The sequence below is a fragment of the Asterias rubens genome, chromosome 2, assembly GCF_902459465.1.
Source record: "Asterias rubens chromosome 2, eAstRub1.3, whole genome shotgun sequence".
NCBI lineage: Eukaryota > Metazoa > Echinodermata > Asteroidea > Forcipulatida > Asteriidae > Asterias > Asterias rubens.
The window spans coordinates 16,862,793-16,882,749 of NC_047063.1; the positions used below are offsets into that span (position 1 = coordinate 16,862,793).

At 37.7% G+C, this 19,957-nt stretch overlaps 1 protein-coding gene across 1 annotated transcript in view; it reads left to right on the plus strand.

Moving 5' to 3' along the window:
• Window positions 1-19,957, plus strand: part of LOC117305204 (major facilitator superfamily domain-containing protein 4A-like) — a 59,005-nt gene that overhangs the window by 24,472 nt on the left and 14,576 nt on the right. The window contains exons 2-5 of the mRNA XM_033790024.1: window positions 13,830-14,025; window positions 16,827-17,069; window positions 18,002-18,122; window positions 19,641-19,777. Coding sequence (XP_033645915.1) covers window positions 13,830-14,025; window positions 16,827-17,069; window positions 18,002-18,122; window positions 19,641-19,777 — 697 coding nt within the window. The remainder of the gene's footprint in view (window positions 1-13,829; window positions 14,026-16,826; window positions 17,070-18,001; window positions 18,123-19,640; window positions 19,778-19,957) is intronic.

Below are 19,957 nucleotides of genomic sequence, written 5' to 3' on the forward strand. Positions count from 1 at the left end.
AAAGTAGTCTCTTTTGAGCTCGATATAATTAAACACGCACTCAAAGTACATTCTGAAAATCAGTATCTCGACGCAAAATGCTTGGCCACTAAAAATCAAAAAGATTTACACAAACAGGGTGCTCGGTACCTCGCTATGATTGGCTGAATATTTTTGTCAGACAAGAGAAAACAGTGAAAACATCAAAACTTTAGTCCAATCAAATGCGGTGTAACTTCACACCATGGTTAGGAAAGACGTGCATTGTGTGCATGCCAGACATTTTAACATTGTATTACAATGTATACATATACAACCGCACTTGCGCACCATCACACACAGTGTTAAAATTGCACTCAGTGCATGATAAACAGCGCTTTGATTTATTGAGACTTTACTTTAATACTAAACTCTTCCATATGAAAGAGCAGATGTCTCACCAACTAGACAACCGAGATTGCTCAGTAGCTGGAAGCTAAGGAAACTTGAGCTGCAAGTTGTGTAGTTTATTAGATGTTAAATTTGCATCAGGGATAAAGACTATAGTCCACAGGCATGTATAAGGGAGGGAGCAGTCTTGGGGGGGGGTATATCTTGCAAGGGTTTCATTAGTACAAATAGGGACATCATCAAGGAAGTACACAGTGCCAGATATTATGTGGGACTCACAAGTCCACGAGCGTGCATTACAGATACCTAAGATGGAAATGCAACTTAATCCGTTGTTGAATGCTGCCTTATTATGGCAGCGAGCACCTTCAGGGTAATTTCATTTCTTATTACGGATGGTTTACTGGGGTCCATGATCAGTGGTAAAAATACTGCGACCTAGCTCTCAGGAATCAAGATTAAAGGTATTGCTCACTGTAAAAGAGTGAAGATTTCACACTCTTGTCCAGGTGGTGTCGGTTTCGCTCTTTTGAGAGTGAAATTCAATATGTGTCACTCTTTTTGAGTGAAATTGGAGCGGAATTCGGAAAAATGAGTTGCTTGAAAATACCCGTCTTTCAGTTTAAAGAGTTGCCCACCAATATTGTCCTCTGAAATGAAGTCATATTCACGAAAAACTCATCTGAAAATTGCAACAGATGATTTTGGTTTTTCAACCAAAGTTCAGGACAATGTGTTTACACGCTCAAAATTGTGCATCAATAGTTTCTCTCTATTATTCTCCTGACTCACTCAGTGGATTAAAGGCACTGGACACTATTGGTAATTACTCAAAATAATTATCAGCATAAAATCTCACTTGGTGACGAGTAATGGGGAGAGGTTGATAGCACAAAACATTGTGAGAAAGGGCTCCCTCTGAAGTGACATAGTTTTCGAAAAAGAAGTAATTTTCAACATATTTGATTTCGAGACTTCAAGTTTAGAATTTTGAGGTCTCGAAATCAAGCATCTGAAAGCACACAACTCCGTGTGACAAGGGTGTTTTTTATTTCATTCATATCTCGCAACTTCGACGACCAATTGAGCTCTAGTTTTCACAGGTTTGTTATTTTATACATATGTTTAGATACACCATGCAGACCTCCATGGATACACCAAGTGAGAAGACTGGTCTTTGACAATTACCAATAGTGTCCACTGTCTTTAAACCCAAGAGTTTACAGGTTTACTTGTTTTATGTCTATGGTTGATCACACAAAACATGAACACTGTCTGTGATTAGTTTGCTAGCTCTATACCTTTAAAGCGCAGTTGTTGAGAAGCTGTGAGCGGTTAACTTCCAAGAAGAACTGGATACAGTGACTTCTTGAAATCAGTCGGCGGGCTCACCTGGGAGAAAAACATGAAGAATATTAATAAGATATTGTAAATTGGTACTGCCTTGTGGTACACATTTTATTGTGTGCCCCAGGTGTGGGGCAACAGATCTACGGATCATAGTATGTATTTGCTTTTGTTGTCCCTTGCCCATCTTGGGGTATAATGTTGTCAATGTATTTTGTTTTGTACTGTTATGGCGAATAAAATAATAATAATAATAATAATAACACTCAGCCTTTCCGATTTTGTCAACCAAGTAATGTAAAAGCAATACCGCAGATAGGATTTCAAGCCTCAAGGTAACCTATCGTGTTTGAGGCCAACAGTTTCCTATTACTGTGGAGTTAAATTTGATTTTGAGTTCTCAGATTTGTCCTCTTTTAAGTTGTGTTGGCCAAAAAAGCTTTCTGGAAAACATGCAAGGATTAGTGTGCTAATTGTTCTATATTATTTCTTGGTTTGTGTAAATGATCTTCCCATCAAGGGAACTCGGCAAACTCCCACAACTGGGGATATAAACGCCAAGTTGGCAACAGCTTAATCTCATACCTGTGATAATTTTTCACAGGACTCGGGAAAGTACCGAGTATACAGTGCTAACACACATCGATGTGTGGGTAAAAACCAAAATTGATATTCTCTATCCCCGATGCAAATTTAACATCTCTTTGAGATCGTTCAGACACAGTACTATTAAGTCGGTTTAACTGATGGTTAAACCCAATCGAGTTCAACTCTGTTGTCTGAACGGTTTTAAAGTTAGTCCGAACCGAGTTCAACCTACAAAAGATAAACCGCCTATGGTGGGGGTTTATCTTTAGACCGCTTCGGGTTTATCTTTTAACACTGTGTAGACAGAATATAAAAAAAAAACACATCCGGTTTAACTCACAACAGACGTAATCATTATGTTAACACATGGTGACCAATGAACAGGCCAATAAACAGGATGTTAGAGTAGCGGGGTCGCGTTTGCTTTGACCTCTTAAAACCAAAGATAAACCGTATCGGGTTTAACTCAGTGCTGTCTGAACGCAAGGGTTTTTTATTTTTACGACCACCCCCTGCTGCTCGTAGAAGTTAAACCGGTTCGGGTCTAACTTAGTACGCTGTCTGAACATACCCTTTATAGCTTAATCTCTCTAATATACAACTGTTTTTTAGTTTTTTTTTATCATTGCACAACCCAAGAAATTGTGATTCAGCAACTGTGCGACTTTATTATGACATCAGAGATTAATGACACATCCTGACTCAAGATCAAATAGCGATAACTCTACATAAAAGTTTACCTTCAAAAAAACATAGAATAAATTCTGCTTTGTGACGAAATTTTGAAGAGAATTTTGTACTTTCGGGGATAAGAGTAGATTTGGAGATAACTTATATAACAACAACTGCGAAAAGTTCACAGCATCCAATAAAATGATGGTGCTGCTGACTGCGATACTTTGCAATAACAAAAATGTACGTTTGCTTAAACCCTGCTTATTACAGGTAGTGAATACCCTCAACTCCCCCATATTTTGCCAGCAGGGTGGACTCATCGGAGCACTAAACCTTGCCATACTGCTCTTTCAATTTACATTATTTGTATTTGGAGTATTTGCTATTAAATGCAAATATTGACCAGGTGCCGGGATCAAAAGTAGCCCTACATGGCATCGCACTTGAACACAGCTGGGCCCACCTCATGGCTCTGCTTACCACAAAATATTCTGTGCTTATGGTGCCCTATATGAGCGCGTCTGTCTATGGGTTGTGGTAAGCGCAGAAATCCATGGTAAGCAGCACCCCAAAATTGGGCCCTGGTGGATTTTCCAGTTTACTTTCATTAAAAAACCTGGAAAAATGGAAATTATCCATAGTATTTTGGCCGGCCATTTTGTTCTGGAATAAGCATAATTTTGTAGCGTGTAGATTTTTTTATTATAAAAGTACAGTTAATATTTCACAAACACTGCTTACTGTAAGCAGATTTAAAGGCACGTTAACTTGCCAACAGTTCTTGTGAGCAGATGGGTGATGCAATAATATAAATTTGTTGTGAACATGCATGTGCTGTCAACTTCTCGATCTTCTGCTAAAAGTAAGCTAAGATATCCGCTGACTGCTAAGCAGCTTTATAGAAATTGGGTCGGATCCTGAAATGATTCACAGCGTTTTGTCAGGATGTGTATTCTAGAGATTACGTGCAGGATCAGTTTTATCAGCAGATCTTGATGAAATGCATGCAGTCATCACCTTGACTTCTTCAAATGATTACACCATGCATTATTCATTAACGCCTGGTGTCTCCAATCATCGGGCGCCTGGTTATTATATTACCACTAGAACCTTGTGTATCAACCTGCTGGGTGTTCACTCATGCATGAAATGAATCTGGAGCTTCCCAGCTCATTCTTATGGTAATTCCTCATAGTCTTTTCTATGATGTCGTTGTAGGTTTCTTCGCTCTTTATCTACATTTAGATGACTGTTCAGCAATTTTCCCATGGTCCACGTCACTCAAAGTAATTTATTGGCAACCAATTCCAGGCACTCAAGACCGAACAACCGCCTTTCAAGTCTCCTTTAGACAACCTTAAAGGCAATTCTCTGGTTCATAGTTAATAGTTCAATTTATTTCCAATCGATCATTTGATATGGCAAAATATAACAACAAAGATGCTACAAAAATGTATGTCAGATTTTTGGCCGATTTGACCCAAAAATTTTGATTTAGAATTCAATAGGTATTTTGATGGGGCTAGAGAAAGTTACAAGCTTTCATTTGAGCCATTGCTCGAAAAAGTCCGCCAATTATTAGTAGCAGTGAATTAAAGTGCTCAAAATTAGTTTTTGACAATATATCACGTGACCAATTCTTATGGGTTTTGTAAGAAACGTTTTAAAAGAATTTCATGGTTCCTGACCATTAAAAGTAAAAGTTAGACTTGTTTTGCGTTAGAGCGGGTGATACTCTTTGAAATACCATTCACTCAAAAAAATCTATTTTTTTAATGTTTGGGGCCCAAAATCCGAAATAGCATCTTTAAGGGATGGAAAAGGGTCTCCTAAAAGCAAGCTTGTTGGATGGACCCCCCCCCCCAAATTTGTGTACACTGAGAAAGAACTATGCAAAAATAGACTGAAAAAAATTGAAGGCACACAAACTAGTAACACATGAAAAGATGCGGAAAGTACACAAAACAGGTCTCTCAAGGGTTACTGAAGTGTTCCCTTTGCAGTCCCCATGTGGTGTTGTGTTCCCTTTTCATTCAATGCAGTTCCTTCTATATAGGAGGGTGTTGGTCAAGTGTTTCCTATGTATGAAATGCAGTTCCCTCTGGTGTTAGTAAAGTGTTCCATTTTCAATCCATGCACTTCTTTCTTAACACGCTCCCTTCATTGCGTCTCAGTTCCCTATGTTCCCTTCCCATACAGTGCACATCAGAGCCTTATTTGTTTCTTGCCTAGTATGTCACTCACAGTGGCTTAACTAAGGGGGGGGGTACCCTACCATTTTGAAACTTGACTTTTGAGAATAGAAATTGCCAAAGTAAAATATTAGGGATTATGTGATAATTTCATTATTAAAAACAAACTAGTTTCCCATTTACATGGAGACAATAATGTTTGTTTTCAGACTTAAGTCAAATGATCTTATAAAATGACAAAAAATACATGGCACAGTGATGAAAAGGGACTTGTATGATGTATAGAAACTAGATGTAAGTGGCCAGGCATTGAAGTGGCCTCGTAGAATTTTTTTATGCCAACCCCCTTTTGACCCCCTAAAAAGTTTCCAGCACTGATGGACACTTGTCTTCAGTTAAAGTTATCATTGGGACTGGGACAAAAACACACTGTAATATTGAACCATAGTATACTCAAGCAGACTTGAAAATTAGCGCCGAGTTCACTATTGCCACTGCATTCAATGCAAGTGCACTGGCTGTGTCAGGCAGCCTGTATAAAGAATCTCGTCTGTTTGCAGACAATTTCTAGTTTCATCACTTGTGAGCTAGCTTACACATGTTACATAGCACGGTGGAAGGAAATCAAATCCAGTGATTTTACTGATCATCTCAAGAGACATACTACAAACCCTGATTCTGCTTTCAAGTGACTTACAATGTAATAATAGGTTGGTTGAGATTAGACTGGGGGTATATCTAGGCTAAACGTTTCGCCACTTGACCCAGAAAGATTGAAGTAGTTGCAAAAACGAGAAATGGAAGTTGCCATAATGGCTGTGGCACGTGATCTTATATTATAGTTGTGATCAAAGTAATTCATAATGGTTGCCAAGTATTCACACACACACACTAGCACGTGCACGCTGTGTGTTAAAATGCGAAGAAAAAAAAAACAGCTGACAAACAAACATGCCTTCCTTTTTATTCTGTCGTCTTGGTGTTCCCAACCTCAAGGGTCTATCCAGGGCACACCGGATCCGGCTATAGTGTCAGATGTTGTTAGACTTCGCGTTTTGTTTTTGTCTTCGTGAAGACTCTTTTTTCTCTGTGAATCGTGTTAATGTTTGACTAAGTACATTTTCTCCCTTGGGGTTTTTAAAGGTGATTGTTTTTTCTATGTACTCTGTTCACCTTTGGCTATTGCTTCATTGATGTGGTTGTCTGATTATGTCACCTTCTTTATTTGGAGTGTCGTGGCCGAGCGGGAAGAGCATTCGACTCAAGCTCTGCTTTTCAATAATAATCTGCAGAGTGTGGGTTCGAGTCCCAGTCGTGACACTTGTGTCCTTAAAGCCATTGGACACTTTCGGTAAACATTATTATCCAAGGGCCACACTTCGTGTATCACAGCTTCTATATAAAATAACAAACCTGTGAAAATTTAGGCTCAATCCGTCATCGGAGTCGGGAGAAAATAACGGGAAAACCCACCCTTGTTTGCTGCTCGTTTCGCCGTGTCATGACATGTGTTTAAAATAAATCTGTAATTCTCGATATCGAGAATTTATATTGTTTAAATGTTTTCTCAAAAAGTAAAGCATTTCATGGAATAATATTTCAAGAGAAGTCTTTCACCACTACCTTCTGTAAACCCTGTAAGTTATTTGTAAATCTGTGAACTTTTAAATTTTTTTTCTGTACCGAAAGAGTCCAATGGCTAAGCAAGACTCTAAAATATCAATTATTGCTTTGTCCTTTGGATGGGACGTAATTTTATAAAGCTGATGGTCTCGTGTGTTGTGTTAGAGCGTAATTAAACTCACGGTGCACTAAGCCAGAGATTCAAATGTTTAGGGTTCGGCCTATGAAGTGATTTATTATTGTTGCATAATCGCAGTACTTTGAATTGAAAAGTGTCTCAAAATGCATTATATTAATCAAAGCCACTAGTTTTAAGAGTCATAACCAAACATAAATTTCAGAACACTTTATGTTAGGGCACCAAAAGTGTGTCTGGTCTTCCGCATTTATTGTTATTATTCATGGTTTATTATTTAAATACTGCAATAAAAGCCGAAATGTAGCATTTACAAATCACAGTCAGCAAAAATTCTGACATATATTGGGCCTACATAAAAAGAATGAAATATCAAATAGTTGTTAATAAAAACATGTAGACACACAGGCAACAAATTTGTGACAGTTTAATGTAGAAATGTGTATATTTTCAGTAGATTAAAATTTATTTGTTGTTATTATTCATGGTTTATTGTTTAAATACTGCAATAAAAGCCAAAATGTAGCATTTACAAATCACAGTCAGCCAAAAACATGACATATATTGGGCCTACATAAAAAGAATTAAATATCAAATAGTTGTTAATAAAAACGTATAGACACACAGGCAACAAATTTGTGACAGTATAATGTAGGAATATATGTGAATATTTTGAGTAGATTAAAATTCATCCATTGCTTGTGATCCAAGAGCCTCACCACAAGATCAAGGTATTGAAATGGAAACAAAATAATTTCATTTAGTAATCCAATATTTGACATTACAGCAATTATCGTTATTGAGATTGATGTACGGCTTCATTGTAAATAAAGAAACGGCTCATCTCACAGATGGCAAACTGAGAACACATTTTAGTAATACAAAAAATTGACATTTACATTAAAGCTACTGGACACTATTGGTAATTGTCAAAGACCAGTCTTCTCACTTGGTGTGTCTCAACAAATGCATAAAATAACAAACCTGTGAAAGTTGAGCTCAATTGGTCGTCGAAGTTGCAAGATAATAATGGGGGGAAAAATACCCTTGTCGCACGGGGTTGTGTGCTTTTAGATGCTTGGTTTCGGGACCTTGAAAACTACTCCTTTCTCGAAAACTTTGTTACTTCAAGGTGAGCCGTTTCTCACAATGTTTTATACTATCAACAGCTCTCCATTGCTGGTTACCAAGTTGGTTTTTGTGCCGACAAGTATTACCAATAGTGCCCAGTGCCTTTAAAACCATTAATTGCTATAAATATATCTACCACTGGGGAATCAGCCAGATGTTCAGAAAACGCAAATAGCATATACAGATTAGTGGGACTATTGTATCTTTCAGTACGTACATATGTCAATGTTGGCAGTGTGCTGAAAGTCAAATAAAATTTGAAACAAAAAAATAACCTCTTTGTCTACTAACCACTACATCATGCTTCACAAAAATAACCTTTTTGTCTACTAAACTAACCACTACATCATGCTTCACAAAAATAACCTCTTTGTCTACTAACCACTACATCATGTTTCACATCAACTCAGTGCTAAGTTGTCAACTGCAATTTTATATAATTAATAATCAAAAGGTCACTGAGTGAAAAATGTGTATAGATTGAAAAAATATACCACAATCTGCGTGATTTTATTATAAATTTCTTTTTGCTAAACAATTGTTTTGGAGACCACTCAACAGAATCCAATTACCAGGAGATCTAAGTATCAAAAAGCAATTTTATGTAAAAATCCATACGAACTGCACTAACAAGCTACTAGTCCTGGGGCGTATTTCACAAAGAGTTAAGACTAAGAGTTTTTATCTAATTTTAGTAGTTCTCATAACGTCTCTTTTGACTTTCGCTTTTAAATTTATAATGTTTCTTGTGTATAAATATTCTCCTGTGCTTTTTAAAATTGTTATATAAAAATCTAAATCTGTAATTTAATCTAGCCTTTGGACTGTGACAAACAGATGTTTTTTACAATAATAATATCAAAACCACATTCTCAAAAGATTTACAGTTCATTTATTTTCTGGCTATGCAAGTGTTTGGTTTTGTTTTCAAAAATATTGCAGCCCCTAATCCAAATTTGTGTGTGGTGCATAATGCACCAGACACAAATTTGGATTAGGGCATTAGACCATTTACATCCAGTATTGACCCATTTGCCTATTCTGTTTGCTTAGCATACCAATTGTATGGCTACTCTATAATACTTCTACACAAACACGACAAACAATCACAAGATGGTCCCAGAGTTCTTGCAATTGATAGCTGAACAAATAGTCCGGCGTTCCTAGCACCCAAATGTATTTCCCTAAAGCGTTGTCCACCCTCTTCTCTTCAATGTAATATGACAGGGATGTTTAGGTAGGCATGATTGATTCTCCAATTTGTCATTGCTATATAATTCATCTCTGTCTTACATCTGAAAGTTAAAGCCATGGCTTGGGTCTTAAGTAACAAAATTAATACAGGTTAATGGTCCGGGTTTTTCCAAAAAGAGGAGAAGAATGGCAAGCATTTGAATTCAAACTGGCCGCCAATAGACCGATCCATTAAGCTCCACCCCATTGCGTATTGACCAAACGCAAACGACAAACGCAATGAAGGTCCGACAAATAAGATGCGACATGCGTGCGCGTATGTTTGGCGCGCGCGGCAGAGTTGTGCAGAAAGGCATTGGAGAGACTCACGTGTTCTTGCTCACCTGTGCGTCTTTGGCAAACCTAATGGATTCTATTCTTCAGTTAATAGTCACCACTTCCTTTATGTAGTTTCAAGTTCTTAAAGATTGGTAAAATTTATGAGAAATACACAGAAAATCTGTGAAAAATACAAAGTAAAAGAAAAAATAGTTTGTATAAAAGGATGTGTCATCAAAAAAGAATGAGGGAGGGGACGATCAACTGTTTTTTGTGTTATTTGGCCTTAATCTCCGGAGATTTCTCCATCTGTATTTTGAGTGATGATCCCATCCTAGGAGCTGCCTTCCTAGTTGGTCCCCAGACACCTTTCATCTTTCTATCAGCTTCAATTCTCTTTTATCAATGGTCCCCTGTCATCCTTGTGAAAGCCTGGAGGTATTGTGAGTGTTCCGCTTAATTGAAGATTCAGGGTCTTCAACTTTATGTTATCTCAAAGTGATGGAGCGTGATGGAGCGATGGACCCTAGCACTAATAGGGGATTTGTTTTTTTTATTTTGAGGAGGGAGAATTTGGGTTTTGAAGGATTGTCATCTTGGACGCATTACCTGGTTGCCATTCAGTTTATATATTGTAAAGTGGAAACTTAGTTTGATGGTTTGAAGAGAAGATACAAGTATACCTTTGGTTATTACTACTTCTAATATTCACCATCATCATCAAAACTTAAATTGGAGGAATCAGGCTCTTCAACTTTATGTTGTCTCAATGTAATCGAGCGATGGACTCGAGCACTAATAGAGGATTTGTTTCTTTATTTTGTGGAGGTAGATTTTTTTTTTTTTTGGAGATGTAAATGTAAACTTAGGTTAATGGTTTAAAGGGAAGATGTAAACTTTGGTTATTACTCCAAAAATTAATGATCATCACAACTTAATTGAAGATTCAGGCTCTTTAACTTTATGTTATCTCAGCGTGTTTGAGCCATGATGGAGCAATGGACCCGAGCACTAACAGGGGATTTGTGTTTTTATTTTGTGGAGGAAGAAGTTTGGTTTTGTAGGAGTGTCATCTTGGATACATTTACCTGTCTACCATTCAAATACATTACCTGTCTACCATTCAGTACATGTATCTATTGTAAAAGGGAAACATATAGGTTGATGGTTTAAAGAGAAAATATACCTTTGGTTATTACTACTCCTAACATTAATGATCATCAAAACTTAATTTGGAGGAATCGCTGCAGCTATTGACAAAAGCCCAACCTCCTTTTGGAATAAAAGTTTTCAAATTAATGTTAGTTTTAGTGTAAAAAGCTACCTTTACATGAATCGATTAAAACAGTTGAACAGTTAAAATAACCAGGGGTAAACTTTTTCTTCAAGTCAATGCCTTTTGCTATGTCAGGAAGTCAAAATACGTTTTAAACTGTCTTCAAGAAAGGCCATATAATATCAACACATGCATGATCCAGACTTACTTTTTACACTGCAGACTTTGCAGACCTCTCATAATGACTCTGTAAACTTTAATCTCTACATATTAACTTACGTACTTCTTTGAAAATAGTGGCTAATGGTATTTTCGGTCAAAGATAATATGTGTCTGTTTCAAGGAAACGTTCAAGTGTTATGACCACCTACTTAAACGCTCATAACATGTTTTTACATCTAAAAGGAACGTCAGGTCATGCTGTCACTGACATTTGTGGCTCTTTATGAAACCATGAAAATAATTGGTCTACATCTACGCTCTTCTGTCGCAATGTCTTACATGCATCTTCTGGGATATGTGGCACTTCAGGAAAGCCCAAAATGCAATTATTGAGATGTTTTCCACTTCCTGTGGTATTGCCTTCAAGTCTCTCAAATTATGGATGTGTGGAATTACTCCTAATCCTTTTCATGAGCTGTTCATGCACTGAAACAGCTACAGTTCATTGTTTTGAAATAGCGAGTAGTGCCTACAAAGCTCCAAACTTTGCCTCGTGAAGTACACACCAGCGGAGTATATGGACCCCCATTTTGTGGAATCAAAGTTTGTTCAACTAGCAGGCAGTGTTCTGTCATGTGATTAATTTAAAACCCCTGCAATTTGAATGGATATTTATTTGAATGATATACTTTTTAGATATCTGCTTGAGTAAAATGCCGATGGAGTCGTGACTTTGTAATATTTTGATCTGAGATGTAAGTGTGGCTCAATCAAGCGTCTTCCCTGTTGAGAGGAATCTGACGGTTGGTGTTGTGGGTTCAAGAAGACAGCGAGGGGCACCTCATCAAGTCTCAACAGTGCATGGCCAATTAAGAGAAGGCAACTTCTCAGCAGGGTGGTTGTGGCAAGTGTTACGCATATATGAGCGCACAGTCAATGTTGCATAGTCCTACTAGACTCAGGTACCCCATCGAGCATATTGCTCCATGGGTAAACCAAGGCAGTGGCGCAGGAGACCACGATGGCAAGTATCGAGATGACTGGCCTTGGTTTTGAAGAGTGTGACTTGCTTGTCTTCCATGTCTTCAAATACCAATATGTTCTTTGACTTTTGATGTTTGCGAAAGAAAAATGGTACAAATACAATTTAACAAACGAATTCCAAACATAGAAAACTCCAAACAATAATATGACACCATTTAAATAAATGTTTTAGCAAACCTTATCAACAGAACCCATTTAATACATTTATTTTTTAAATAAGGGGGAAAAAATTCATATTTTATCATAATCATAAATAATTTGAATCTTGAATATTTCACCAAAGAGACGAAGTAGGACCAAATAAGTTACGCAATGAACAGTTGACAGATGCATAAATACAATTTAATTATATATATTAAATTAAAAAACAAAGAACTATTTCTTTACCCCCCCCCCCCAAAAAAAAAAAACCCACCTCAACCTGATAACTATGGGCGTAATGACAGCAGTGTAAACAAGTAACAGCCACGGGCATACAGAGTGTACATTTACATGAATATAATGGCATTCTAAAGGTTATCATTGAGTACAATAGAAACATTCACTGTACCGAATGACCTGTCAATTGAATTCACCAGATGTGACCAATCGATAAGGACAGACAAAAGGTTCTATCATAACTAATCAGAGTGCAAATCTCGCCCTGGCCATTATTCAAGCATTTGGAGATGTTCAAGTGCATAATAAGTAATTAGCCTCACTGTATACAACGTCCCCAAAATTTTCCCAGAAGTTCAAGTTTTCAAAAAAAAAGTAATGGCTTGACGTTTCTACCCTAGTAGCGGAGTCTTTCTCGAAGGCTGTCTTGATAAAGCCTTTGAGAAAGACTCTGCTTGGGTCGAAAAATCTACTATTTTTTGCATTTATACCATCGGTCCATTTGGTTGGTAAGCTATTTGCAACAGCTAATTATATTTTCTCAAGTTTAAGTTTGTCTGGAGCAAGTTTGGTTTGTCCTCAAGTTTGAAAAGAGGATGTTTAAAGATTTGTCCCATACATTTAAATGCTTAGTTTTCCAAGGTTTTTTCAGGACCAAAATTTTCAACTTCACTTGAAGCCCAATAAATTGAAACATGTCCTCAGGATGTTCTTCAATTGATGTTAATGTTTGGTTTTATATCCTCTTCAATGTTATCTGAAGCATTTAAAATGATTTTATTTATTTATTTTTTGTGAATTTAACAAACATAAACAAATATTGTTGGTTTGTCTCTGTTTTAAAATTATTTGCTAGTTCTCTTGTAATAATGTGTTTTGAAGGTTAACCCTCCTTTTAGTATACATTAGGTGTGTTGGTGAACAATTTCTTGAGTAAATTTTTTAATCTAAATGCAAATTTGCTTGTATCTAGCTTACTTCCAATTATTACATTGTTTTTATTAAACTTTTCTTTGAGAAAAACTTACTTTTTAATCTATAACTACATAGTGTCATTTAAAAGTTCTTTTCCTCGTCTGTTTTGATGAGGAAATTAAAACTCAACCCAAAGTTGTGGAACAATTTAATACTGTTACAAGGTCAATTTCCCTTGTGGTTTCTGACTTGAAAATTAAAGTTTGTTTAGAGTTTCAAAGTGTTTTGTTTCAGCGCAGAGCATATCACAGTTTGATTTTGTGAATGTAGCCATTTAATGTAAACATCTAAACTGTGACGCTCTGAGCTGAAACAAAACGCTGAAACAAAACACTTCCGGCCGAAACTCTAAACAGAGTTTGGTTTTGTGAATGATAGCCACTAGTTTGTAAACATCTATTCTTCATTATTCTCGTTGCAGGTTCAGTCCGGACCCTTTGCTCTTCGTCTCCACCATCATGATAGCCGTTACCATAGCGATGATTCCTTTGAGTAAGCATCTTTATGTCCTCATCATTGACATGGCCATCATGGGAATCTTCATGGGTATCATTGACACTGTCGCTAATGTATCGCTCCTCAAGATATACGGCAAGCTTGTCTCACCATTCCTACAGGTAGGCTACAAGGTTCCTGAAACCTTGCTCAATATCCTAGAGTTGCTTTAAAGCCATTGGACACTTTCGGTAAACAGTATTGTCCGAGGCCCACACTTCATGTATCACAACTTATATATACAATAAAACACCTGTGAAAATTTAGGCTCAATCGGTCCATCGGAGTCGGGAGAAAATAACGGGAAAACCCACCTTTGTATCCCCACGTTTCGCCGTGTCATGACATGTGTTTAAAATAAATCTGTATTCTCGATATCGAGACATTGATATTGTTTTACTGTTTACTCAAAAAGTAAAGCATTTCATGGAATAATATTTCAAGGGAAGTCTTTCACCACTACCTTCTGTAAACCCTGTAAGTTATTTGTAAATCTGTGAACTTGTTTGTTGTTGTCTGTACCGAAAAGGGTCCAATGGCTTTAAGCGCAAAATAACTTTGCTTACCAGATTAAGGTAACCACCCAAACTATCATGTAACATGTGATGTCTGTGACAGGAATACCCTGCTTATTTTGGATAAGCATGCACAAAATTAAAGGAGCTGGACACTATCGGTAATTACTCAAAATAATTGTTAGCATAAAAACTTACTTTGTAACAAGCAGTGGAGACCTTATGCATTGACGTCATCCAGCCGCCATCTTAGAGGTAAAATGGTGACAAAACAATCGATATGCACAGTATTGGCCAATGAACAACCTCCTTTTGACCTCTAGGTGAGGGCGCCCTACTGAAATGAGGTCATGTGCATAGGATCTATAAGCTGAGAGACCTCAACCACAACATTTTCGCAACCTCAACATTTTCATTCGGTCGCTCACATCTGGCAAACCCACACAGCTCTGTGTTGCATTCACTCTGTGGACATTCCTTCGTTGTGTACACCTAATGAAAATCCTATTCCTCAAAAACACTGTGTGGATGTGTGTAAGTCCACATGGTGGTTCGAGTACCTATATGTGACCATTTTTTGTTCTCATATCCACACTACAAATTAAAAATCGCATTAAAACACTTCTTCCTGGTTATATTCTGGAGAAGCCCCCGTTAATTTTTACTTCATTTGCGGACTAATGGTACCCCCTACTTAACGCGCTGTGAGTAAGCTAATAATAAGACAAACACCAAATCAACTATGGTCATTAGTGCTTTTTTTAGCGTTGGATCAAACATCAGGTGGTACTTTCTTAATGGGTTGGTAAATCAGTTGGTTTGCCTCACGGCTATCTAGCCTTGGATTGTGCAAATGTAGAGATCGGCAGTCAATAATACTCTCTACTTATCTGTTTATCTCATCGTATTACTCACACATTTACGTCATACGCACGGGATTCAGACCTGTTTGTGCAGTTTGTAGGATTTTTATTAACCATTGTTTTTTTTTCTCCGTCTTTGGATTGCATGGCAGCATTTCACACGAGGGTAGATGCTGACAGTGATTTTGTTGTTTTGTGAAAAACGAGTATGTAGCCGGATGAAACTGTGTCCTTTGGGTAGAATAACAACTGTTTAAAAACAAATCTACAAAAGCCTATATTGATACATTTTACCGTCACTTATCATTTTTACAGAGGCACAACAACTTTCCTTGAAATGAGAGCACTTTCATAAAATAAAAAAAAAACAGGGTGCCATATTGCAAAGTAGGACTTTTACATTAAAAGAAAAACACAAAGTAAAATGTATTCTGGAGTGATGACCTTGTTTCAGTTAAGCATGCTTAGAGCAAACTTCCTAAAGTTGGTTCGAGAATGCCCGTCAGTTTGAAACCCTGATTCCACCAAATTCAAGGCATAACTGAGATGGATTACGGAAGATTTGGAGTGGTTAGGATTTGGGTTAGTCATTGCATACACATGTTAAGGATGAGTCATGGATGTAGGCTAATGTGGTCACTGATGTGGTTTTCACTTTCACTCATCACCAATCTCTGACAATATGGCATATACCCAGAATGTCTAACCTCAGGGCCCATATTTATAGCTCTGCCTAATAAAAAGCCATGTAAACAGAAAATGTTTCTTACATGAAGAGGACACCTATACCAGATAGTGATGGTTATGTGTACCGCTTTTGGTGTTCTATTCCATGCATTTAAAGAGAATTAAGGTACACGTTTGGTAATTACTCAAAACAAATATTTACTTAAAAATTTACTTGGTAACAAGCATTGGAGAGCTGTTGATAGTATAAAACATTGTGGGAAACGACTCCCTCGGAAGTAACGTAGTTTTTGAGAAAGAGGTGATTTCTCACTAAAATAATAAAAGACTTCTAGCTAGAAGTATTTTATTCCTATCTGAAAGCACACAAATTCGTCCAACAAGGCTGTTTTTTCTTTTATCATTTTCTCGCAACTTCGATGACCGATTGAGCCCAAATTTTCACCGGTTTGTTATGTTATGCTTTATGATGGGATACACCAAGTGAGAACACTGATCTTTGACCTTCCCTTTAATTAGGGTGAAACCATTATGATAACATCCGGAGATTACTTTTATTTCTCAGAATTTCTGACCTGGTCCCATTTTATTTGCCCTGCCTCAACAGAAAATATTGCAGAGAAAAACAGGACACCAGTTCCTGATAGTGATAATTACAACATAATGATGTTCTATGCCATGCATTTAATTCTCCAGATACTTATTACAGGGTGAAACCAATATGGTTACATTCACTTAAATTTCTCAGAACTTGAATTCAGATCGGGATAGAACAATGAATAGCCAGCTGCATGATTTCCCCTGGGGATGAACCAGTTTCATGACAATGTTTATGAATCTATCTTTCTCTTCTCACAGGCACTCCATTTCTGCTACGGCTTCGGAGCTTTCATCAGTCCTATTGTAGCCGAGCCTTTTCTACTTAACGAAGACTGTTCTCCATTCATTGACAACACCACAACGACTAACGATCCGGTTGTGCCCATCCAGGCTCGGTCCCTAGACGCTACTGAACTCCCCTCGGTGTCCATTGCGACCCTGGAAGAGGCCCAGGATAACACCAGAGTCAGATTTGCATTCTGGATCATGGCTGCCATTCAGGTAAAAACCATAGAGTTAAATATAAGAACTCGAGGGGGCACTGATGGTGATGCTTCTTGCACAAACGCGATGGGACCGCGAGAAAACACGCGCGCCATTCTGCACGCGCGTCGGATAGGAAGTAGACGTTGGAGTTTGTGTTTATTGAACGCTGACGCAATCCTGTATTGTCAACTTACAAAATGGCCGCACAAACACACGCTAAGCAATGCCTGTTTGTCCAACTTAAAAAATGGCCGCCTGCGCGCATGCTGGGGCATGTACATATTCCAGTGCGCCCTCAAGTTCTTATACATAACTCTATGGTAAAAACCTACAATAGACCTTTCTATCGCAAGTTTTTGCCAACTGATGGGGGAAAATTATGGAAAGCCAAAAAAGAAAAGCAGAAGGCTACATTTTCTACCAATATCACACAAACAAATTAATATTCAAAAATAGTGTTGAACTTGTTGGAAACAAAGCAGCCTAACATGGGAGGTGTCTTTATTATTCAATTGAAAATTTGCAAAAAATTTTGAATTTGGTCTTATCATCTGTTAGCATGAATTTAAGGCCGTGCAGCTCGGCTCAGTCGAATGTTAGTAAACAGTTGTAAATTTTTTACTAACTTTCGGCTGACCATGCCAGCAGGGGTCGTTGTTTATCAACAAAAAATGTTTGGGCAACGTGACAATTAACATGTATGAATGCATGCATGATTTTTTCTCAGCATATTATTCCTTGTATTTTTTTCAGAAAGCTCCCTCCAAAACCTGATGTCCAAAACAACTAAAAACAGGAAAAAACTTAGACCTCAGACAAACAAAATAAACAAACAAACAGAAAAACTTCAGACAAATATTGGAAATTTTAGTTATAAGACCTATGTTGCACGTTATAAGTAAACAAATTTTCGAAAATCTTTTTTATTAATTTTTTCTTCTTTTCAGATTCCGATAATTATGATGGTATTTTTACTCTTGATGAGACGGAAGTGTCTGGATCCGCTACTGGGCCGTGATCCCAGCATGGCAAACCTGGACAGGTCCATGTACGAGGATCTAGATAGAGGTAAGGTTTACTCCGGGTCGTCCCGTTGGCGCTGCCTGCGCATAATGGGGGAACAGATCACTTTGACAACTTGAGCTGAGATGTTGGGGCAATATTGACTCCCTGGTTTTCAATTTCGACAAGCGCTATACAGGCATGATCATGTTCTACGGGAATTGGGGATGAGATTTCTTCATTCTCTCACGGTGCGGCATGACTTTGGTGTTTTTTTGTAGCTCTGGCGTTGTTGTCTTGAAGAAAGCTGAACGCCACGTTTGAAGCACATGATAACTTGTGGGAGAACTGGACAATATTGTCTTGTTATGATAACTGTAGAGTCAAGCAACATTGTAAAGGGAGTGGGGACTCATTTGATTAAATGGATGGGCCGATATGACACCCAGGGTGGCAAAATCTATAAACTTGGTAACAAAACAAAGAAATTCCCAAGGGAACAACTTACTTTCAGGGCCCCATTTGATAGAGCTGCTTAAATATTTCTTAACGAAATTTCTGCTAAGCAAAAATAAGCAGGACACCATGCAGCTACAAGTGGTACACACAACTTGCTCGTCTGGTTGGTAAGCTAAATCTGGTTTTGCCAGAGCCAGTCATGTTCGGAAGAAGTTTAGCCTGTAAGGGTGAAATAAAAATTCTTCATCCACTATGCAAGTTTAATGAGCATCTGTTAAGTGTAGCCTGCTTTTATTTTGTATGAAACATCAAAAATTAGCCAGCTATTATTATTGTTTTCCAATAGTTATCAGTCAATGGCGAAGGATCGAGTTTAAATCATCCCTAAACTTTGTGATAAGTCTTCTAGAAAACCAAATTATGATTTATTAAATTCACTCAAATACCCCCAAAAAGATTCTTATTAGTAAACACATTCCTCAGATTAAGAGGTTTCGCATTGCATCATTTGTAGTAATTAAACACACCGTTGAACAGCGATGAATAAAGGGCACTTGTACAGTACCCATGCCAGATTTCAATTATGCCGCCATGGTAACAAAAGCAGTAATGGAGGCGTTTTCACGCTCAATGCTTGAAATCCAAAGAGGTTCAAACGGCCATTTGATGGGGCTGTGAGCCGCCGATGTGAAAGTAGCTGAAGAGGGTCGATGGTGAACAACGACAGCAGGAGTGAATAACATTAGACCATTCAGATGATGATGCTGAGGATCCTCGTGCAGCTGATCGCACTGCACACCTCTTACTGGAGTGTCTTGAACAACTCTTGAAGCCCAACCAAAGGTTATTAGAATTCATCAGATTGCATTGGATGGAAGACACTAGTAAAGCAGTATTTTAGTTGTTTTTAAATAAAACAGAACAGATCCGCTTTCAACGTGTTGACCTTTTTACCATAAAAACATAAATTTTCAAGCTGCGTAATCTCTGGAAATTTCCAAAAGCATGCTTCAAAGTCTGCAGGTTTTACTTCTTACAGTATTGTGTAATCATTAATACATGAAATGTAATGAACAATTGTATGACAAAGCATTGCTAATTTGTTGTCATGTCTATGTCATGCAGAAGCAGATGAGGTTGGGACTAAAGCCAAAGAAGGAGGGACTACCAGGGCGAGTCTATGCTGCGCATCCACTCATTCTAAAGTCATCTCCGTCACATTCCTCTCCTCATTACTCCTCTTCCTTTATGATGGACTTCAGGTATGAACATGGAATGTCATTTAATAGATGTTAATTTATGTATCTGGATAAACAAATATAATTTTTTTGTTTACCCTTACACTGTACTTTCCCAAGCTCTGTAAGAAAAATCATAGGCGAACCACTTGAACCCATGACCTTTGCATTGCTAGAGCAGAGGTCTTACCACTAAAAGTGGTG